Source organism: Gordionus sp. m RMFG-2023, chromosome 3 (assembly GCF_954871325.1).
Source record: "Gordionus sp. m RMFG-2023 chromosome 3, tfGorSpeb1-WG-v2, whole genome shotgun sequence".
NCBI classification, from domain to species: domain Eukaryota; kingdom Metazoa; phylum Nematomorpha; class Gordioida; order Chordodea; family Parachordodidae; genus Gordionus; species Gordionus sp. m RMFG-2023.
In genome coordinates this window covers 16,682,057-16,706,805 of record NC_088777.1, presented here as the reverse complement: position 1 = coordinate 16,706,805, position 24,749 = coordinate 16,682,057, and the positions used below count along the sequence as shown (strand labels likewise).

The following is a 24,749-nucleotide window of genomic DNA, read 5'->3' as shown; positions in this document are numbered from 1 at the left end:
AGGAGTAAGATAAGAAAAAGTATAATTCCAATTAACAAGGGTAAAGATGCCCAGCTAGAATTAGAAAATGAGTCGCACCGCACCAGTAAACTATTAGGCATTAAAAATATTTGAATGGAGAAAATGATTAGTCCGGAAAAGGATACCACAGATGCCTATTTTTTGCTAACCACGGGAAAAACATTAGGCAAATAGTAAGGAGTTATGCTTCGTTTTCATTGATATAGGAAAAGTATTAACAGCGTAACTTGGGGTTATTAGATAGTGAGAAAATCTGGGGTGGATACATGGTTAGTATCTGCAGTGGTTGTAGAGAGGGGAAAATCGAAGGAATGAATCTGAACTTTGAGGTAAAAGTAGAATTGAACCAAGGATCAGCTTTGATTGAAAATAAAAATTATAATTATAAAAACTGCGATTAATGGAAAGTTGATCTTGAATTAGTTAAAATAAAAAACTAACAGTCATAATATCAATCAAGTTTCTAAAAAAAGCAAAGCGTAAGTATTTTATAATTATAATTTTAAACATTGATTGATAGTAAATACATTACAAACCCGAGTTGTTTGTAAGATTCCACGAGGGAAGTTTTGTTATCGGGAGACATTCGTGCAAAAACTGATGCCTTTGTCATGATCTTATAAAAAAAAAAAATTAAATTATAGTTTTAAAAGAAGGTATGATTAATTTAAGTTTATAGAGATCTGCAAGAAGTTATAGATGTCTAAATTTTTTAAGTAAAAACTTAGCTATCTTTTAAAATTGACACCAATCAATTTCGATCTAAGACTCCGCCTAAATCTTTCATAAAGTGATAATAAAAATACGCAATTTTAAATTGATTTAAAGAGCATGAAATACGATTTAAACGATGTCTTTTTATGTAAAAAAAATAGCTAAGATACAGAATGATTTGATGATTACCTTAAAAAAAGTTTATAAGTTGTATTGTAACTTTGTTTTATTTCTCCCTAAATTTACTCATTCTTCCCATTCCTCATCCTTCTTACCTCCGTTTTTCCCCCTTTATCTTTTTCATTATAGCATTCTACATACGACATTCTGTTGCAATTGTCATTTGTAGGATCAATGGAATATTCTTTATTCTGCGATAGGATAGTATTGTTTTTTATTTAGTCATCGTTAATGATATAAAATTATATTTACAATACATTTTAAATCATATAAAGTTTAAAGTTTGAAATGCTCTTCAAAATAAACTTCAAATTTTTTCAATTGAAGATTTTTTTGATACGGGTCAAACAGGGTTTTTGATAAAATTTTACCTAAAATTCAAAAAAAAAAAAATCTTTTCTAGGTAAAATTTTTGTGATTCTGAATATTATGCATAAAAAATCTTTCATAATGAAATCACTAAAAAATTTAATTTTCTTTAAAAATATCAGATTTTTCTCTCAAAATCTCAAAATTTTGGGCGAAAATCTTCAAAATCTAAGATTTTCTTTCAAGCTCAGAGTTTAAATGCGAAGCCTTAGGAGGGGTACTTAATTTTAATCACATTTATTCGGTGATATTTTTAATTTATTTACGATTTATTGTAATCTTTATAAGTTAATATATACACAATTTCCACCTTTTAAGAAAAACTTCTATATACTTTTTATTTATTATTCTCATTTTTTAATCTATAGGTAATTGGGCTTTTGATTTCATTCATTTAATAAGTCTATCAGCTGTTAAATATTATGAATAATTTAGGATGTTTGATTTAATAAATTTCTCGATTTACAATTAACCGATATTATTAGACATGAAAGGAATATAAAATGGGCTTTAAAAACTTCGCATTCATCCGATAATTCTCACTTAACCGATTTACATTTATACAATAATATTTAACATATTTAGGCTAAATTCTTAAAATGGCGCATCTTTCGAATTTACTTTTTAAAAATTGCAAAATAAAAAAAAATGTAAATTATAGAAGTACTAAATCCAATCTTCGATACTCCTAGAACTTTTTAATTATTCGGTGTACCGGATCATATAAAATAATATTTATTCATACATTCATTTAGACCCGTCTTAAGGAGAACGCCTGTGAATTATGCGAGACCCTTCCCCCCATAATCGCGCCCGTTTTTTCATCTCTCAAGGAAGCCAATAAAACCTTAAAAAGTTTATTACCGTTAGAATGCAAATTTAATAAAAATATTTTAAAATTAATGTTGTAGACGAACGCATGAACGGAGTACATTTTTTTGAAAAAAAAATAATGAATGACGTTCCTTTTATTTTTGACAAGCTTTGAACTTGAACGCGTTCGTCTTTTACGTTCGTTCAATTTTAGAAAATCTTATTTTTATTCATTTTAAAAAAAATATTATACAATTTTTTTAAGAAAAAAAGGGTCTTTCTAAATCAGCTGTATCCTATATCACTTTTTAATCAGTTACTATTTTTTGTCCTATAGTAGAGTTTATTAATTTGAATATTATTTATAGATTAGCGTAAGCATGGATGTTGTTATTTCATTATCATCATCTGATTCTGAATTAAGACAGATGAGTTAACATAAACATGGCCCAAATATAATAAATACTTTAGAGCAACATAATATCTTCAATAAACTAATTCCATACTAATCAAATTTAAAATGTGTTCTAAAAGTATAATATCAGTTTCAAAATCTTCAAGTTCTAATTTAAAGAGATACTTGATTGTAATATTTATTATTTTATATAATATAACTTATAGGTATCTAATAATTAATTTTAGATTGTTGTATTTCATTATTAAATAATGATGATTATTATAATAGATACATAAAGTAAAAATCATTAAATATTATATACATCTAATAATTTAAAACATGGTTAATAAATTGTGTTTAAAAATATATGATATTTATTTATTAAATTAAATTTTTAAAAAAAATTTATTAAATTTTGAACGAGTTCCTTTCTTTGAAAGTGAACTTGAACGGGTTCGATTTTTGCCAATAAACATTGAACGCGTTCGATTTTTTAGAAATGTATCAGCATTAATTTATATTCATTAATATTATATCCAACAGTCGAATAAAAATTGATCGACAGTATTCAATATTTTATTCATCCTAGAGATATTATTTTTATTTATTTATTTCACATATTTTATATAAAATAATGTTTAAAAAAAATTTAATCATATATATTTTATAATAAAAATCGGTCAACATCTAGACAGGAACCCCTAAAACAATAATATTTGTGGAATCCCCTAATTTGAAAACTAAAAAACCTTATGTAGTAGCTCGTTATAATGTTCGGCTAAAAGACCGTAACTTCTGCCTGTCATCGCAAAATAATAATCATCAAAATTCGGATTCGAAAATGTGTTGGCTTCTTTCGAACTAAATTTATGAAACTTATTATTTTCAAAATTTAGTTCTATCTTGTTTCTGCCGGACTTTACTATATGATTTGCGGTGGAATAATTTTTATTCAAGAGCGTGACCCGTTCTTCGAGATTAGGATAGAGTTGCTGGGTAGGATTGGCATTAACTGGTAAGGGATTATTCATCTATATATGGTTTTATTTTTGTAATAAATAAAATTCGTTTCGATAAAAATCATTTTAAAAAATCGTTAGAATAATTCAAGCCATATATAAACATAAATGATTATTAAGCAAGAGCTAGCTTACCATTTTTATATCAATAACTAGTGTTGTTAAACGGTTCAACTATTCAATGATTTTAAAAAAATATTCGTTAAATTAAATCGGTTATTACAGTGGAAAATATTTCATATTTCAATGTAACACAAAAAAAATATCTATTTTGTTCATAAATTTAAAAAGGGGGTTATAAATATTTAAACTTAAACCGTGTTTAAATATTTTTTTTAAAAAATTTTGAATGTTTATTTTTTTTTCGGTTCAATTGTGTCTTTATTTAAGTAAATATAAAAGTATATAATATAATTAATTTTTCTAAGACAAAATTAATAAAGGGCGATAAATATAAAATTGTAATTAAGGAGAACAAAAGGATGTCTAAAAAAGAAAATAGTAAAGATAAAATAGGAAGGAGAAGGAAAGAAGATATAAGGAGGCATGGAAAATTATTCGATGGAAGAAATAAAACTTAGGTAGTTTGAACGAATAATAGATGTAGGAAGTCTTTGTCGTAAAATAAAGAGATTCGAAATTACAGCTGATTCTTCATAGCGTTAAAAATAATTTAAATATATGTCGCAACCAAATATTTATAATATAGACTGCGCCATATGCAATAAGACACATATGGGATTTTACCCATTAACATAATCCTGGTAATTTTAATTTATCAATTAAATAAATGTTTATTTACAAGATTTAAAAATTTTTACATTAACAAAATATTTACAAGCTAATCTAAATGTCCTTATAAAATAACTCTTTTTTAGGGTAATATCTTTTTTCAGTCTATTTTTGTAGCAATAGACATGCAAGAAATAAAGGTCTATCTTTTCACAATTAATTAATATTACTAATATATTTATAAGATTTATATATATTTTTATTAATAATTACATTCTAAAATTTTCTTAGACTTTTAACCTATATAATGAAAAATAAGGTAAAAATATCATTCTATAATTTTAATTATTTTTTAAATGATTATTGATTTTTTTTTAAATTATCTAGGTTTCCAATTAACAATAAAGCTCTTTTAAGTAAGTGGACCCATGCAATAAAAAGAGATTTTATACTGACAAAACTCATGTCTCTGCAATGCACATTATTCAAATGAATTTTTTTATCCAACATCTACAAATTATCATAATTCTGGTAATTTTAATTCATCAATTAAATAAATGTGTTTCTATAAATTTATTAAATTTTTCCATTAACAATATATTTACAAGCTAAATCTAAGCTTATATATATGGCAATTTCAATGGAAGAAATAAGTTTCTTTTAATACCTTTATTAATTCAAAATACAATACTAACAATTAATTGTAAATATATATATAAATAACTATTAATTTAAATGTATTAATTATTAAAAGATCCATATGATTTTTATGATATTGATTATTATTTAATTAATAATTTGAATGAACAAATTAATAAAAGGTCTGGATAATTTTTATGATATTAATAATTATCTAATTGATATTAGAAATAAAGGGAGGGGGTTTATATACTTCTTATCTAGTTATCAAGAATATGTCAAATAACATATTCATGTTTTCAAACACTTGAATTAAATAATTTAATAAAACATAAAAAGGCTACCCTTATGTTAGGGAATTATGTATTTTCGCATATAATTGGTATGCCTATTTTTCCAGATTTTGCAAGCATGTTAAATCATAGGATCCCTTATTGTGAGAAAAGAAAGCTTAAATTTAAAAATAAATATTAGAAATAAATTAGTTAAAAATATAATATTCTTAGACCAATAATTTTTTTTTCACTACATAAAACATATTTTCCTTTTTTACTTTTATGTTTTCATGAATTATAAGCAGTTAGAATTTTAAATTTATATCATTTTATATTATAAAATATATAATTCATATTCTATTGTAGATTAAACCGCTATTTTTGTTTTATAAAAAATATAAAAATTAAATTTTAAAAATACTCCATCCTGCGGAGATTTATTTGTAACTTTATTTTCTTATTATTATAATGAAATATTTAACCTTAAAATCATTATAAACTTAGACTTATTAAAATAAAGGTTATTTTTTTGTAAGTGGCGATTTTTTTAGACATGTTTATTTAATCGTTGAGCAGTGATCGCAACAGATGTTTTTCATATTTATCATCGTTATCATCATAACGATCCATATTTTTTATATATAACCTATTTATTAGCCTGATTTGCAAATAACGCGCCTCATGAACATAACGCGTTTCAAATGAAAGTGAAAGCTCCAAATTTTCGAGAATTCCAAGACCAAATAGAATATACAAATATTGGAACAAAGAAAAAAATATATAGGCGACCTGAAAAATTAAAAAAAGAAAATCAAGGATATAGCAAAATAAGTTGTTTTAAAAAAAATGATGCCATTATCGAGTTTGAGGAACAAATGGAATGATTTGAATAAATTTTAATTATTACTTTATTTATAATTAAACTCTAATGTTATTACATATTATTTTATCGAAATTATTATATTAAATGGATAAAAATTTAATGTAGAAAAAAAAACATTAAATGTCATCTAGCTAATTTTAGAAAAAATAAATCAACTATCTTGGTTGATTTCCCCAAATCTTTTTTAAGCATATTTTTTACCTAAAATCTTTTTTATGGTTTAAGTTTTAAATTTATTACAACTTCATATATGTTCATAAATTTAAATTTAAATCTACTTTGTTCATTTTTTTGTGTTGCATTGAAAAATGAAATATTTTTCACTAACAAAATTTTTAGCCTGCAAAAATCAATCCCCTCTTCCCTCTCCCTGAATGTTTAGTTCAAGTTTATTAAAAATATTTTTCCAATTTTTATAAATTGTATTCGGTATTAATGTTGTTAAACGGCTCGATTTTTAGCCGATTTTAAATTAAGATTTTACCCAATATAATACTATACAAGCTTCAAGATTTTGTTATTATGTCTAAACCATTCTACCATCTATGAGCAAAATCTCCAGGCTTGTGTAATATTTTTTAGCTAAAATATTTAACACTATTGCACACATCGATTTATTTTTATCGTACTGTTCTTTTTCAGCAGAGTTAAAGTGACTTTAAGTATCGAAAAATGGCACTAAATTTTTCCCAAAAATTCACTATACATTTACAAAATTTTTCGTAAGTTTTACAATTTTTTTAAAAAAAATTAATCTTTTTTCAAGGATAGAAAAAAACCAGGACAATAAAAATAACGACTAACCTCAATATCTATTTCGTCGTCAAATTCGTGGCAATCTATAAGATTTTTAACCGGAGATGGCTTATTGATTTTCTCCAATATCTCGTATTCCACAGTATATTCTAGGCTGGGATCATCGTCGAACTTTAAATGTTTTACTTCTTGGTCCCCGTTTAAAATTATTTTATAATCGTCCGTTGATGTGTTAGTTTCGTTCTTTCGGGAAAAAAAAGATTAAATAAATAGCAAACTTACTTTCAAAAATTAGTAATTCTACGCAACTTTCTAGAGTAATTAAATTTTGAGAATATAACCGTGATTAATAATATAGAATTGTCTACCCCCCCCCCCCTAATTGGGAGTTGGAGAAATAATTTTGTATGAATGACTAAAAAAACATACGATATTTTTTTTTAAACGTCTCGAACTTCGATTTTAAAAAAAATCAACATAAAGGAAGTTTCCTTAAATAAATGTCAAAACAATAGATCTTATTTTTAAAATAATTTTTCATTATTATTAAGTTTAGCAAAAAGTAGTATTTTATTTAAATTTGGTTTTCAAAAAAAATTTTAAAATTCTAAACAAATAAAGGGTTACTTTTTGTTATATCTTAAAATAATGTTGTTTAATGGCCCTATTTTTAAAAATGGCTAATCAAATATTTTAGCCAAAAAATATTATGCAAGCCTGGAGATTTTGTTCAAAGATAATAGAAGGGTTGACATCTATTAACATAATCTCAGGCTTGTATATTATTTTGGCTAAAATATTAATTTGAAAGCTAAATCGAACCATTTAACAACACTATTCATTCATTTTCTATATGTATGCAATGTAATACAAAATGTGTATATTTACATTTTCAGATTTGTAGGGTTTAGGATTAAAGGGAGGAGTATTGAGCTTGACGTTAATGCAAATTATCACGGCGCCATATGGAATCATAGCGCATTCGTGGGCCACGCTTATAGCAGTAAGCATGTTATCACCTTAAGATTTCAAAATAATTATATATGAGATTTTATTTGTTTCAAAGAATTGTAAAATTGCGCACCCTTTCTGATTGCCTTGTCATACCTTTTTTTCTTCGTTTTCACCATTGCATTTTTTTTAACTCTCATTTTTTAAAATATTAATTAAAAATTTGACATGTATAATGGATAATTTACCAGTTATCATAACAGGGCGGATAGATGCCGACAATAATTCACGTATCACTTGTGTGGTGTTAGGTTTAAGCGCATTTTTCATTATCAAAAACCCTAAAAAGGTCAAGTCTTTTTCCAAATCTTCCCTTTATATAATTTTGTAATATGGGTCTTAGAATTCATATAAATTTCCAAATATATAGTATAGTTTTCTTTTTCTTATTTTCCTTCTTTTTAATCTTTTCTTTCATCTTTTTATTCCTATTTTCTATTACATATTACCTTTTAGTTTTCTGAGCGTGATGCCATGTTAATTTTTTGTCCAACTTTTTGTGAGCCATCGCTATAACTCGAAATCCTTTCATAGTATACGTTTTCAATACATCCAGATAGTTATCCGGTACTAGATTAAAGAAAGAAAAGAAAATTAATAAATCATTCCATATTTTTACATAGAGAAAAAAAATTATTAGTTAATAAAATAATAATTTCACTTATTGAGGTAAATAGTTTTAAGATATAAAGTATACAAATTTTTTTATTAAATTTCAGTATAAAAAGTGAATGCCATGATAGGCTTTCGTAATTTAAAAAAATATATATTAATTACCCAACATCATTCACCCATATTTTATTTCATGCAAAATCTAAAACTTATTAAATTTTGCATTTATATATAACTAACATTATTATCTATTAGGTTATATAAAAAAGTAAAATAATGATATAACAACATTTTTTGTATTTTAAAAATTTAATCATGAACTAAATATAAGTGGCCGAGTATTACTGACGTTGGTTTATATAATCTACACTTGCCGGCTTAATAAAATCTATGCAAATAACTCCATACAAAAAAAATCTTTCGAATAAAAAAAACAAAAGAAAATTAACAAAAGGGCCAAAAAAATATTTTAAGTTTATTTTTTTCTAGCGAGCTGCATTGTTCATTTTTTTGTGAATAACTTAGTTTTAGACTATAACCATTTCATTTCTATAGAAAGACCACCTATATAATCAATTACCAGTTTCAGGCTGACAGAGGGATAAAATTTTCTCGGGGGCGCCTTTGGTGAATAGGTCAAAATGTTTGCAGGTCAAAGTCTTGGATATGACGCTCATGCATTGCAATATGGAAGAAAAGGTGAAATGCTTAATGATACCTTTTTTTAAAGTTTTGTTTTGATATTTTGAATATAAAAAATATATTATATTTTAAATTTAGCTATTTTAAATAACCTATTTCGACTGAAGATGGTAACCCACTAATAAGGTCTTGATTCGAAGCAGTTTCATCTTGAGTTTGACTAGATGATGATTTGACTATGGTAGGTAAGAGCGACGAATCGGGGCTTAATAAAGGATTCGGCTCTTCTAGCACCTATTAATTCAAATACAAAATAATTACTTTTTATTTAAAAACCCCAATTCAATTCTAAAACTATTTAATTTTATAGCCGCGCTTTAAATAACAAAAATAAATGGTCTGTTGAACGTGTAAGACCATTTATAAGAAAATTGATATATTTTTTTAATGGCGGAGGTGTTTATAAAATTTTAGAAGGTGGTCGTTTAAATATAAAATAAAATGGGTTTTGATGATGACTTTTTTTTCTTTTGGATTTTTTTATTTTTACAATTTTTTGATAACTATTTAAACATCATATATGTCTTCAAACGAGATCTCTATTATAGATAAATTAGAAAGATAAATATTTTTGATGGTAATTAGAATTCCCCTACCCCAATTAGTTGTAAATGAATAAAATTGGCTGTAGCGCTCAGTGTAAATCACTAAAAAATATTCACATTAATAACTTTTTCTTACCCATTTAGTTGATTGAAACATTTTAAGTTCGAGTGGATCCCCACATACTTCCCCATCTATAAGGGTAAGCGAATGACAACAGGCCATGCTATAAAGCAAACGGGAATTATCTAGATTGTCGTTCGATTGAATATCTCCTGCCTGGAATTTTCTTTCGGGTGATTCATCGGTTTTATTTTTGGGGCCGTCTCTATTTAAAATTATTTGTGAATGAGGGTCTTTTATGATTTGGCCGAATCTGGAAGTTTTAAATAAATAATATGTGTTTTGAAATGGTTAAAAAAAAATAAAAGTATTCGAAAATTAATTTAAAATAGAGATGGCGACCCAATTTAACTAGGTCGTCTAAACTATACAATCGTTTTGGGACCAAAAAATAAATAAAACTATTTTTTTAAAAACATTTTAATATGGTGAATTTAAAAAAATGTGTTTGAACTTCAAAAAAAAAATTTTACTAACACTTATTCATAAATTATGATCAAACTTGATCCTTCGAGTATCATTCGGTAAAACGCCGTAAAAGTCTAAACCATCTTCGGTTAACGTCCCCGTCTATTTAAAATAAATATTTTTTTTCTTCTGTAAAAAATAGAAAACGAGCTAAGATAAGAAAATTGGGCATTCAGTAGGCTCATCAAAATTGATTCGTTATTCGTATTCAATTCAAAATTTTCTAATAGAATATATTTTTTTTTATTCAATTCAGTTTTTGGAGGTATAGTGATACTTAAAAAAGTATGTGCTGGGTTATTTCAAGCCCATTTTGGGACTTCTTTCAAATCAAATTACTATTTTGGCAAAACGCATAAAAATAAAGATAACTAAAAATTTTAATTAAAAATATTTTAAATAAAGGACTTCAGAGACTATCTAAATGATACCTATAGGCTTCTAATTAAATTTTCGAATATTCTTTTATTTTAATATGTTTTGCCATAATAGGTAAGATGCCGTTTTTACACCTTGAATCCTAATATCTCTGAAACTAATAGTTAAATTATTTAAATTGCATTATTCCTCATATACCTCATAACTATGCAGAATGTCATTTGATTTGAAAGATGTCCTCTTTTCATTAAGCTTTATATAACTATAAGGGCATACAAAGCATAATAAGGCATTCCACGTGAAATAGAAGGAATGTTTTTTGATCAAATTTCAGGATGATTTACATTTTTAGTTTATTATTTCTAAAGGTCATTAGCTATATCGCGAGGTGGCATTCCATGAGTCGCAACATATATTTTTTTTCTTCATCGATCTACTATCATTTGTTAAATTTATAACTGACGTTCATAGACTCTAATTTTTCTCATAATAAATATTTTAAAAAATAATAACTTATAAAAACCTTATCAAAGCAGGCCAAATCGATTTTTCCACAAACGTTGATTCTGGGTGGGCTGATGCAAAATATAGAAGACTTTTTGAGCCTATTTTGGGAGTAAACAGTGCCCACGGTCATGGCGGCTGGAAGTGAAGGGGGTACTACTATTGTTACAACATCAAGAGTTCTCATAATGAGCTTAGAAATTGTTGCCTATTGTTTAAAAAAAATAAATTATAAACAATAGGAGGGTGAAAGAATCGTATTCGGGGTAGTGTTGTTAGATAGGAGTTTTTACGATCCAAATTTAGAATGCAGTTCAATGAACCTTATGAGCTGACTTGCGAGCCAGACTCCTGAACCGACTCGCAAACCAGACTCTTAAGCCATCAACTAAGATAACTTGCAGTTCGTATTAGAGGTCTGGGAAACCCGACCCGGCAAAAATTATTGCCAGGCCCAAGATGTAATAATCTTTTTTTTTAATTTGCCCGGTTGGGCCCGTAATATTTTACGAAAAATCAAGCCCGCCCCGTTAAACTTTTGGTAAGAGCCCGCCTCGAATTTTTTGGCCATCACATTTTTAATTTTTTTCCCAATGTAAATTAAATCTCTTATATCTCTCCTCTACAGCTCTCTATTTTTATAACAACGGTTTTATAAATCAATTGTGCTGTAATACCTAAAAAAAATTATCGTGATATTTAATCAGGGAAAAGGGGATTAAGAATCGGGAAGACCGTTTTCGCCATAAAAACTAAAAACAAATTTGATATCAATAAAATAGAATTACTGCCGCTTTCTACATCCAATACTTTAGGAGCTATGGAAGTTGGGGTAATTGATCATTTTTTCTCATATGGCTAAATTCACCTTGGTAATGACAATAAAATATTAGACAACTTTATTGTTTAATCGGACAAAATATTACAATTTTCACATTTATTTTTTATTTTTAATTATAAATTAATATAAATTATCAAAATTTGCACATTTTGGGCACATCTTAAATCTAAATATTCTTCATTTTTTAATTATATTGAATATAACAAACTAACTTTTTATCAATTTTCTTTTTGCTTAATAATTTCTTTTTTAAATGAAATAGACGTTAATATCTTCTTGATCTTTTTTTACAGCTTTTATCAGACTAAATATTTTAACGTTTTACCCAATAGCCGCTTTACCTCAAGAGAATGTCTATTATATATCGTTATTGCTTGACTACATGTCTAATAACTTTTTTCATAGCTAAGAATTTAAGGAACATGTGTTCTAAAAATTATTCGAATAAATATATTTTACTAAAAGCAAAAATTACTAGAAGGTAAATTTTAATAATTTATTGGTAAAAAAACGGGTTTTTCGGAAAATATATCAAAAAAATTTTCTAAAAGATGAACAAGGTAAAATATTTTATATAAAAATAAATCTTCAACCATATTTAACGTCTTTAACATAAGGGTTAAAATTCATAAACACTATTACCCCAATTTCTTTTAATGTTGCTAAACACCTGTACCGGTTTAATCAGCTAGTAAAATTTTCAGCTACCGGTTGCTACTTAGCTTAAAGATTAACGTTTTATAAATCCAGACATATTAAATTATTTATTAAAAATTTATCAAAAATGGAATTAAATTCAATACATGTTTTATATTCCTTTTCATATCAGATATCACATTTATATTTTCAATAAATATAAAAAAAAATAATATATAATATAAGCTATATAAATTATTATAAAATAACATTTTAGAATTATTAATTCCAAAAAATTTGGCTTAAGAGGCGGCTTATTCGGCTCCTCAAGTCGACTCAAATGATTTTTCAATTAGAAATTCGATTGAGTCGTTGTAAAGCCAAAACAACACTGATTCCGCAACCGATTAACCCAAGTAAATTTAGACGGGCATTAAATCATGTGAAATAGGAATATAAGTCAAATTGGTCTTTCTTATATGAATTCTTCAAAATTCCAGTTAATGAATCCCAAGTCTTATATCATAAATCATTTATAAAAACGGTTCTATAAGGTTCTTGAAAATTTTACACGGATTCTGTTTCCGATTCATATAAATTACCGATTCCAAGGGTTATTTAAACTCTGAATATAGTTGTGTGAGAGCATAGAATGGTTAATATTAATTATAAGTAAAATTGGAAGGGGATTTCGAAGTTATCGAGTTCATTTTTAACCAAATAAATAATATTTCACATCTGATACTAACTTATAAATTGAAAAGTAATATTAAAAAAATTGAAAATAAAGCTTTCTTTTTTCGTATATTCACTTCTTCCCTGATCTAAAAAAATTTATAGAATAAAATAATTTTAACTATTTAACCTTGCGTAAGTAGAGGATATACGCGCTGTAAATCATACCCATCCCGGCCAAACAAGCTAAAACACAAACGAATTTCAGGCTGTCTTTGTAAAACTCGAAACCCAATGGATTTGGGTGCAAGATCGATCTGACTAATTCTCCTTTCGTGGTTGAAAATCCTTTTTATATAATATAAGAAAAGCATGTTATTATTAGTGTTGCGTAATCGGCTAATTTTAGCCGACTAAAAACGGCTTAGCCGAGATTTTAGGTGGAAAAATCGGCTAAGCCTAATTAGGCATAGCCTAAAAATCGGCTAAGCCTAATTAGGCTAAGCCTAAAAATCGGCTAAACCTAATTAGGCTAAGCCTAAAAATCGGCTAAGCCTAAAAATTGGCTAAGCCTAAAAATCGGCTAAGCCTCAAAAATTGGCTAAGCCTAAAAATGGGCTAAGCCTAAAAATTGGCTAAAATAAATTAGTCAAAATTCTGCATCGATGTTAGCATTAATTATTATTTATTTATTTTAGTAAAATAATTTATTTTATTTATATTTAATGTAAATATTTTATTATTATCAACAAATAAACATGATATGATTTAATATTTTTTATTTATATTATTATATTTTGAAATGAAAATAAATTTATTTATTTGTTGTTATTTTAATAAAAAAGATAATATGCTGCTATATTGTAAAAATGTAATATTCTTTTTAATATAATTTATTAGTGATTTTCACAATCTTCTTTATAAATACATATTGAGGAATTATATTGTAAATTTTATTAGATAAATAAACAATCTTTTAGGTGAAATCTTTTATAATTTTATCATTTTTTTAAAATTATCTATTTTTTATTAAATGAGGTGGATTTTATGAAACTTTTTTGATGATTTTATATGATCTTTTTAAGGATAATATTTTAATGTGACAATTGTCATAATCGTTATTTTTAAAGTTTTTTGAATTTTTTTGACGACAATATGTTAAAATAAATATTAATAACATGTTTAAATAAAAATTTAGTGAAGATTACCATAGAAAATTGACATAATCGTTATTTTATAAGTTTTTTGAAGAAAATATGTTAAAATAAGTATTAATAAGATGTTTAAATAAAAATTAAGAGAAGATGTACCATAGAAAAGTGACAATTGTCATAATCGTTATTTTATAAGTTTTTTAAATTTTTGTTAAAATAAGTATTGATAACATGTTTAAATAAAATTTAGTGAAGATGTACCATAGAAAATTTACATTGTCATAATCGTTATTTTTAAAGTTTTTTGAATTTTTTTTATGTTAAAATAAGCATTAATAAGATGTTTAAATATAAATTTAGTGAAGACAATGAAAAGTGACAATTGTCATAATCGTTATTTTTAAAATTTTTTGAATTTTTTTGACGAAAATATGTTAAAATAAGTATTAATAACATGTGTAAATATAAATTTAGTGAAGATGTACCAATGAAAAGTGACATTTGTCATAATCGTTATTTTTAAAGTTTTTTGAAGAAAATATGTTAAAATAAGTATTAAAAACATGTTTAAATAAAAATTTAGTGAAGATGTACCATAGAAAAGTGACAATTGTCATAATCGTTATTTTATAAGTTTTTTGAATTTTTTTGAAGAAAATATGTTAAAATAAGTATTAAAAACATGTTTAAATAAAAATTTAGTGAAGATGTACCATAGAAAAGTGACAATTGTCATAATCGTTATTTTTAAAGTTTTTTGAATTTTTTGACGAAAATATGTTAAAATAAGTATTAATAACATGTGTAAATATAAATTTAGTGAAGATGTACCAATGAAAAGTGACAATTGTCATAATCGCTATTTTTAAAATTTTTTGAATTTTTTTGACGAAAATATGTTAAAATAAGTATTAATAACATGTGTAAATATAAATTTAGTGAAGATGTACCATAGAAAAGTGACAATTGTCATAATCGTTATTTTTAAAGTTTTTTGAATTTTTTTGACGAAAATATGTTAAAATAAGTATTAATAACATGTGTAAATATAAATTTAGTGAAGATGTACCATAGAAAACTGACAATTGTCATAATCGCTATTTTTAAAGTTTTTTGAATTTTTTTGATGAAAATATGTTAAAATAAGTATTAATAACATGTGTAAATATAAATTTAGTGAAATGTACCAATGAAAAGTGACATTTGTCATAATCGTTAATTTTAAAGTTTTTTAAATTTTTTTGAAGAAAATATGTTAAAATAAGTATTAATAACATGTGTAAATATAAATTTAGTGAAGAAGTACCAATGAAAAGTGACACTTGTCATAATTGTTATTTTTAAAGTTTTTGGAATTTTTTTGAAGAAAATATGTTAAAATAAATATTAAAAACATGTTTAAATTAAAATTTAGTGAAGATGTGCCATAGAAAAGTGACAATTGTCATAATCGTTATTTTTAATTTTTTGAATTTTTTTGACGAAAATATGTTAAAATAAGTATAATAACATGTGTAAATATAAATTTAGTGAAGATGTACCAATGAAAAGTGACAATTGTCATAATCGTTAGTTTTAAAGTTTTTGGAATTTTATTGACAAAGATATTTTAAAATAAGTATTGATAACATGTTTAAATAAAAATTTAGTGAAGATGTACTCTAGATAAGCGACAATTGTCATAATCGTTATTTTTAAAGTTTTTGATTTTTTTTGACGAAAATAGTTAACTTGCATCGATATTGATTTTAAAATAGAAAAAAAAGTTTACCCAAATTTTAAACAAGATTGTCTGGTGAAAATTGGTAAAAAAATAATAATTTCTAACTTAGGATTAGATATTATGATATAAATTTTGCATATTAATTTCTGACCCGATGAACAAATGTAATAAAATGCCAATTTGCTCCTGTTTTTGGGGAAGAATCTATTATTACCATATGTTTTTCTATGGCATATACTCAGGCAATTTTAATTTTACAATCTATATTTTTACCCATTTACATCAAAGAAATTTTAAAAATAACGATTATGACAATTGTCACTTTTCTATAGTACATCTTCACTAAATTTTTATTTAAACATGTTATTATTACTCATTTTAACATATTTTCGTCAACAAAAATCAAAAAACTTGAAAAATAATGATTATGACAATTGTCGCTTATCTAGAGTACATCTTCATTAAATTTTTATTTAAACATGTTATATATACATATTTTAAAATATTTTCGTCAAAAAAATTCAAAAAACTTTAAGAATAACGATTATGACAATTGTCACTTTTCATTGGTACATCTTCACTAAATTTATATTTACACATGTTATTAATACTTATTTTAACATATTTTCGTCAAAAAAATTAAAAAATAAGGAATATGACAATTGTCACTTTTCATTGTCTTCACTAAATTTATATTTACACATGTTATTAATACTTATTTTAACATATTTTCGTCAAAAAAATTAAAAAATAAGGAATATGACAATTGTCACTTTTCATTGTCTTCACTAAATTTATATTTACACATGTTATTAATACTTATTTTAACATATTTTCGTCAAAAAATTCAAAAAACTTTAAAAATAACCATTATGACAATGTCAATTTTCTATGGTACATCTTCACTAAATTTTATTTAAACATGTTATCAATACTTATTTTAACATATTTTCTTCAAAAAAATTCAAAAAACTTATAAAATAACGATTATGACAATTGTCACTTTTCTATGGTACATCTTCACTAAATTTTTATTTAAACATGTTTTTAATACTATTTTAACATATTTTCTTCAAAAAAATTCCAAAAACTTATAAAATAACGATTATGATAATTGTCACTTTTCTATGATACATCTTCACTACGTTTTTATTTAAACATGTTTTTACTACTTATTTTAACATATTTTCTTCAAAAAAATTCAAAAAACTTTAAAAATAACGATTATGACAAATGTCACTTTTCATTGGTACATCTTCACTTAATTTATATTTACACATGTTATTAATACTTATTTTAACCTATTTTCTTCAAAAAAATTCAAAAAACTTATAAAATAACGATTATGACAAATGTCACTTTTCATTGGTACATCTTCACTAAATTTATATTTACACATGTTATTAATACTTATTTTAACCTATTTTTTTCAAAAAAATTCAAAAAACGTATAAAATAACGATTATGACAATTGTCACTTTTCTATGGTACATCTTCACTAAATTTTTATTTAAACATGTTTTTAATACTTATTTTAACATATTTTCTTAAAAAAATTCAAAAAACTTTAAAAATAACGATTATGACAATTGTCAATTTTCTATGGTACATCTTCACTAAATTTGTATTTAAACATGTTATTAATACTTATTTTAACATATTGTCGTCAAAAAAATTCAAAAAACTTTAAAAATAACGATTATGACAATTGTCACTTTTCTTTGGTACATCTTCACTAAATTTATATTTACACATGTTATTAATACTTATTTTAACCTATTTTCTTCAAAAAAATTCAAAAAACTTATAAAATAACGATTATGACAATTGTCACATTAAAATATTATCCTTAAAAAGATCATATAAAATCATCAAAAAAGTTTCATAAAATCCACCTCATTTAATAAAAAAGATAATTTAAAAAAAATGATAAAAAAATTTTAAAAGATTTCACCTAAAAGATTGTTTATTTATCTAATAAAATTTACAATATAATTCCTCAATAAAAGATGTATTTATAAAGAAGATAGTGAAAATCACTAATAAATTATATTAAAAAGAATATTACAATTTTACAATATAGCAGCATATTATTTTTTTTTTAAAATAACATCAAATAAATAAATTTATTTTCATTTGAAAATATAATAATATAAATAAAAAATATTAAATCATATCATGTTTATTTGTTGGTAATAATAAAATATTTACATTAAATATAAATAAAATAAATTATTTTACTAAAATAAATAAATAATAATTAATACTAAGCATCGATGCAGAATTTTGACTAATTTTTTAGCAGATTTATATAGGCTTAGGCTTAGCCGATTTTTAGGCTTAACCTAATTAGGCTTAGCTAGGCATACCTAATTAGGCTTAGGCTAATAGGCTTAGCCGATTTTTAGGCTTAGCCTTATTAGGCTTAGGCGTAGTTTTTAGCCGATTACGCAACACTAGTTATTATTATAAACACAAGATTTCTATTTTGCATTTTAAATTTGCCATATAATGGATGATACAAAAAATATATATTATGGCCGAATAAATTATACAGAACCATAAGAATAGAGGATATTTTATCCAACTTATGTGTTATATTTATTATTCTCACCAGTTTTAACGACTACAGCTAAAGCGCAATGCCTCGAGACAGCTTTTTCATCGTAGACTTTGTTAAAATTTTCTTCGCTGTGACATGCGGCTGAGGGTTTAGCCAAAAGAATAGTTGTTCCGGCATAAATAGTGTGTTTTTTGTGAACGAGTGAATCGAATAATTCATTATCGCAACCTTGATTACCCACGGATGTTTTAATAACTGGAACACTTTCACCTTAGGTAAAATAAGTGAATATAAAATTAATATCTATTATGTATACATTACAATAACAATGGTGGATAAGATATAAGATAAAGAGGGAGGGAGGACATTAAAATTTATTATCATAGCTGTTTTAAGTTTTCTATGTTCTAACGACGACTGTCCCTTGTCTCGTATTCTTAGCTTCTAATGACTGTTTGTATTCGATTCTTGATTTCTATCTTCTGTTGCTTGTCAATTCCCGGTAAACGATTAGCTCTTCATCTCTGTAAGTGATTGACGAACCAGATTAACGCTCAATTATCGATTGATACTAGTCTTTCTTTAACTATGTTTCTTCTAAAGCTTCGTAATTCTTTTGATAAATTATCCTAGTCTTTGCTTGTTTCTAACGTTCTTTTGCTACTAATGATTAGCGCTTTATCTCGGTATTGTTTTCATGAATTCTTGTTCCTATGATCGTCGACTTCCGTATCTTATATTAATATTTCGGTAAACAATTCGCGATAATTAGTCAGCGATTAACGATTGTAGCATGAATGTCTTGACCATTTGTTCTATCTAGTGCTTTTTCCAAAGTTCTCTTGTAATTGATTAGTTCTTTGCATCTAATTCTTGACCGTATAGATCTTTCAGACTTCCGGGTCTTCTACAACAGTTTGCACTTGCCGAGATATGTCATTTATCTTCTTTGTTTACTGGAACATTAGCTCACATGTTACATGTATCACTCACAACCTTTAGCCACTTCTTCTATCTCGCTATTCATCTTGGGCAACCAAACATATTCTCGTGCTTTATTTTTCATTTCTATGATTTGATGTCCGGCATGCTGCTAAAATATCTTTTCTTAATACCATCGGAATAACTAAACGATATCCTCTCATTAGACAATTGTCTTTAATGTTTAATTCACTCTTAACCTTTTTGAACAATTTATCTTCGCTTTTCCATTCTATACCCCCTTTCAAACATGCTTTAATTCTTATTAATTCTTCATCTTGCTTGGATGCCTTATCAACTAGCTCAAAAGTTATCGGTTTTTCTCTTGTATCTACCTTCAAAGATCTTATAATAATATTATTTACTTAATTTTCTGCGACAAATTTGCAATTTCCATTTCTAAACTTTTAAACTGCCCGTAGCCTTAAAAAGGTGTAATATAATATATTAATTTACTAGATATTATCAGTCGGTGTGGTCTGACTTAAAGCCCGGACCGTGGGCTGGACAAAAACAAATGGGAAAACGTGCAAAATATTTTTAAAGACCAATCCAGAATTTCGCAAAGGTTTTTCAGCTTAGAATAATACAAGGTTAGGTCATTTTCTTCATAAAAAATTACTACAGGACTAGACGGACAACTTATATGATAATAATTTTAAGCCTCATAACATTATTTAATGTTATTAATTGTTATACTAGAAAGAAAAAGCCCAAAAGAAGTTAAGAAGCCTAGTTGATTATAACATAATTTTCCATAATGATATAAGACCAAATGCATTTCATAAATTTTTCCTTTGTTTGTAAAAAAATTTACCTGCATGATTCTGCAGTCCAGTAACTTTTAGAGACCATTTTTTACCTATCCCGGTCCAACTTGTAGGAAAATAGGCTATTCTCAGACTCAAACCAACCAGATAAAACAAATTCCATATTTCCGACCGAGAATCAAAATATAAAAAATGTGCCCTACAATTTATTTATTTTTAGTATATTATAAGAAATAAAATATTCTAATAATATTTATTTATATTTCCAAATCTGCCTCATCCGGAGAAAAAACTAACCCATCGAAAATTAAAAAATAATTACAATCCAACCTTACCCCTGATTTCTAGCTTTAAATATAAAAAAATTTTAATTTAGAATTCTATCATTTTTTCTCAATTCATTTGGACATCAATCTTAGATTTGGTGTGCCCTCTCCACTTTACAATTCAATTCATAAATTTTATTCAAACGAAAAATTATACCCAATAATAGCAAGGATGAATTGTATATTTTGAATCGTTATTTATTGTTTAATGGGATATAAATAATCCCTCCTTAAAACCCCATTTAGATTGAATTTCTAATGGGAAAAAATATTATGAAAATTGGCAGGTAAGTGTTCAATTCATGATGGTTTTCATTTTTTAACAATTATCTTTATTTTTTTATCATTATAATCCCATAATTTGATTTTTTTTTAATATAATAAACTCTAAAATATTTTCCAAATAATATATCAAAAATTTAAGAAATATGAAAATAATTGAAATATAAACCTGTCAAAACACTTTCATTGACTATGCAAGTGCCAGAAACCAGGACTGCATCGCAAGGCATAATCATGCCGCGTGAATAGAGACTGATCAAGTCCCCTGGCACTAATGAGACATTATGGACTGTTTTAACTTATAGAAGATTTTGTTTTAAATAAAATATAAGTATTTTGAATTATTATCTCAAAATTAATGTAAAAATGAGAATTAATTCTTAAATTTTTTAGATATAATATCAAACTAACCCACATTTTTATTAAAAATTATTATCTTATATTGTATTTACGTGAATAATAGTAAAAAAATATTTGGAAACTGTTTCCTTGAAGCTCAGTTTGATAAGGAATTGTTAATGTATACATGTCGTAAGTAGTGAAGGTCAAGGGCGGTTCTTTTAGTCACAAAGACTAAACCGGACCATGGTCCTCGAAAAAAGACCGGTCCCTTAACCTGTCAGGGTCTAAGGCCGATAGAACAGGACCGTTGACCACCACTAGTCGTAAGAAGTTTCGAATAGTTTCTAACAAATTTGAAAAACTTAAATTAATCATTTATAGCGCACAAAAAAATATCCAAAAATTCGTTGCGAAATTTTCTCAAATTCATAATAGATACTCTATTTTCCTTTTTTTTCTTGCAGAAATCCGTTTCGGCAAAATAAGGACTTCAAAAATTAAAAAGCGTTCTAGACATGATTTAAATTTTAAAAAAATTCAAACAAAACCCGGTTCTATGAAGCATATGAATTTGTTTAGCTAAATAACTACGAAAGAATACCGTTTTGACATTCATTTAATATCGTGCAAGTTAGAAGGTCTCCATGCAACAACCTCCAGCGACTGCCGCAATATAGGAGATATGAATTTTAAAAAAGTTTACCGATATCCCTCTTAGCCTCATCTTTAGTACTGTTTTCATTGTAAATGACATCTATATCGGTAGAAGAGCCTTTCATGACCATGTTGCGTATAGTTACACTTTGCTTAAAAAAATATCAAAAAATTATAAATAGGTGTCAAAGATCAAAACTTGTGTAAACAATGACTGTTATGTTTAGAAAATTAGGATGTCGTAAATAACCTTTATTTTTATTATGATTTAAATTATTTATACTTATATTATTATTTGTATGTTTGTTTCCATAAAATGTAATAATTCATTAATAACAGAGTTGTTAAAGTATCTAGATATAAAAATGTGGTATCTGTGTCTAGATAAATTCTTGATTAAAGTTTCTGTATCTGTATCAAGATATTATTTTAGAAGTATAACTATCTGTTTTTAGATACTTTTTAAGATACATTTTGATATACTTTTATTTAACGCTTTTTTATATTATAAATAAAAATAATTGAGTGTAAAATTTATTTTATTTCATATGAGCATATAAATTAATATTAATATATATATTAAAAAATTATATATATATGTAAAATATTAAAACTTATATATAAAAAAGAATATATAAATATTAATTAAATATTATGTCCGAGTTATCAATAACAAGCAAATTCTGATATCACAATCCATCATAAGGAATTTGCCATTTTTAATTGCAATGAAATTGGTATTTTATTTTATTCTATTATATTAATTTTTAAGATTAATATTGATGACAAAAATGACGACATTCCATGGCCAATTAATAGACCATATTTTAAAATAATATCTCAAAATAAAGAAAACAAATCTCTGTTAGTATAATGTTTGCCATGTCCAAAAAATATGAAAATCTCAGTTAGCATTACCTCAACTTGCAACATTGTAAAACAAATTTTAAGAGAAAACATCAAACACTCTTAATCCAAATAAAAAAGGGGAAGGAGAAAAAATTTATTAAAGAAAATATTGGACTAGGCTCATCATCCATTGATTTTTTTCAAGAGACCTCAGACTTTAACCCAAACCATTTTTGATGATTTAATATCTGATTTTATTATAGATAGCATTCAGCCATTTTCAATTGTTGCAAATCCATCATTTATAAAAATGATCAAAACATTAGCTCCACAAAAAAATATAATTTGCAGACAGACAGTGGTTGCTAAAATTTCCCAAAGATGGGAGAATGAAAAGAAAGAAATCATTAAAAGTCTAATAGAACCATCGTTAATATGCACAACAGCAGATTGTTGGAGTGCCTATCGCCGGTAAACATATTTCCCAGCTCTATATTAAATTGAAAAATTTTAAACAAATGAACATGAAATTTTGTTTACCACTCTTAAATGCCTTACTTAAAAAAATTGAAGATAGGTAAATTAATAATAAATTTATCAGTATTTAATAATTCTAGGTTTATTGGGACAATTTTTGAAGATGAAAATATTTTGGCAACTATGCTTCATCCTTTTTTTAAACTAGATTGGACATGGTTGCAAATGGATGAAAATTTTAATTAAAAAAACAATTAATACAAAGATTAGTTGAGGAATTATCAAAGTCTTCAAATGAGTGCAAATTAACCTGTGAAAAAAAACCAATAATTTAATATCCGATTTTTTTCAGTATCCCACAGCAGGAGATATGATTGTTAATGATTTAAATTCTGATAATCAACAAATTTTATATAGTTTTTTTTTTAAATGAATGCCGAGATTTTAGTATTTTTAAACTATATCCTGATATAAAAATGTTATTCATTAAATATAACACCACAATCCCTTCCAACGCTCCTGTTGAAAGACTTTTTAGTATAGCTAAAAATGTCTTTACAGATAAACGAGGATGTCTTAAACAAAAATTTTGAAAATATTTTATTACTGAAATCTAATAATTATTTATAATCATTTAATCATATATTATATTATTTTATTAATGATATATAATAATTATTTATATTAATCATATATTATATTAATATCTAAAAATCATTATTTTAGTTATATTTTGATAAATGTGATATCGAGTCAATAAATTTTTTAGATCATTTCATGAATTTTCACAATAGAATCCTAATTTAGGTTTATTCAAACCTTATCTAAGAGTATAATAAAAAATGTATCTGTACCTAGATACATTTTAAATTGTATCTGTATCTAGATAACTTTTTAGAAGCTGTATCTGTATCTAGATAAATTTTTAGACTATGTATCTGTATATGTATCTAGATCCATTTAAAAAGTATCTTTTAACAACTCTGATTAAAAACTACAACTAGCTCTACAAATCCATATAAATAAATGTTTCTTTGCATTAATCAAATAGGCTCTAACGCTAAATATTCATAACTTTCCTATTTTTTACAAAAGAAGTAATTTTTTTAAATATTTATGTCCTTCATTCTCCATGAATAGCCCAAATTTTGGATTTACGAATTTAGTAATTTAAGTGGAATGAAACTAATATTGAACTTGCTAAACAAATTCTTTTAATAAAGGAGAATTATAACTAGAAGGTTGCCTTGAATAGGTTTTATCTTATTTTAATGGAATGATCCAAAATATTTTTTAATATTGGGTATCCGCCAATATTTTCAATAGTCCGATACGTA

General features: G+C 25.3%; 1 protein-coding gene across 3 annotated transcripts in view; it reads right to left on the bottom strand.

Annotated features, from left to right (window-relative positions):
- LOC135927652 (polyamine-transporting ATPase 13A3-like) overlaps nucleotides 1-24,749 on the bottom strand; it is a 43,088-nt gene that overhangs the window by 5,720 nt on the left and 12,619 nt on the right. For all 3 annotated transcript variants that reach the window (XM_065463783.1, XM_065463785.1, XM_065463784.1), the window contains 15 exons: nucleotides 22,136-22,238; nucleotides 21,260-21,388; nucleotides 18,783-19,001; nucleotides 13,482-13,639; nucleotides 11,159-11,347; nucleotides 10,292-10,359; nucleotides 9,805-10,042; nucleotides 9,216-9,357; nucleotides 9,002-9,139; nucleotides 8,259-8,379; nucleotides 7,998-8,122; nucleotides 7,687-7,817; nucleotides 6,847-7,041; nucleotides 3,244-3,525; nucleotides 558-637 (listed from right to left, as the gene is read on the bottom strand). In XM_065463783.1, coding sequence (XP_065319855.1) covers nucleotides 558-637; nucleotides 3,244-3,525; nucleotides 6,847-7,041; nucleotides 7,687-7,817; nucleotides 7,998-8,122; nucleotides 8,259-8,379; nucleotides 9,002-9,139; nucleotides 9,216-9,357; nucleotides 9,805-10,042; nucleotides 10,292-10,359; nucleotides 11,159-11,347; nucleotides 13,482-13,639; nucleotides 18,783-19,001; nucleotides 21,260-21,388; nucleotides 22,136-22,238 — 2,318 coding nt within the window. The remainder of the gene's footprint in view (nucleotides 1-557; nucleotides 638-3,243; nucleotides 3,526-6,846; nucleotides 7,042-7,686; nucleotides 7,818-7,997; nucleotides 8,123-8,258; nucleotides 8,380-9,001; nucleotides 9,140-9,215; nucleotides 9,358-9,804; nucleotides 10,043-10,291; nucleotides 10,360-11,158; nucleotides 11,348-13,481; nucleotides 13,640-18,782; nucleotides 19,002-21,259; nucleotides 21,389-22,135; nucleotides 22,239-24,749) is intronic.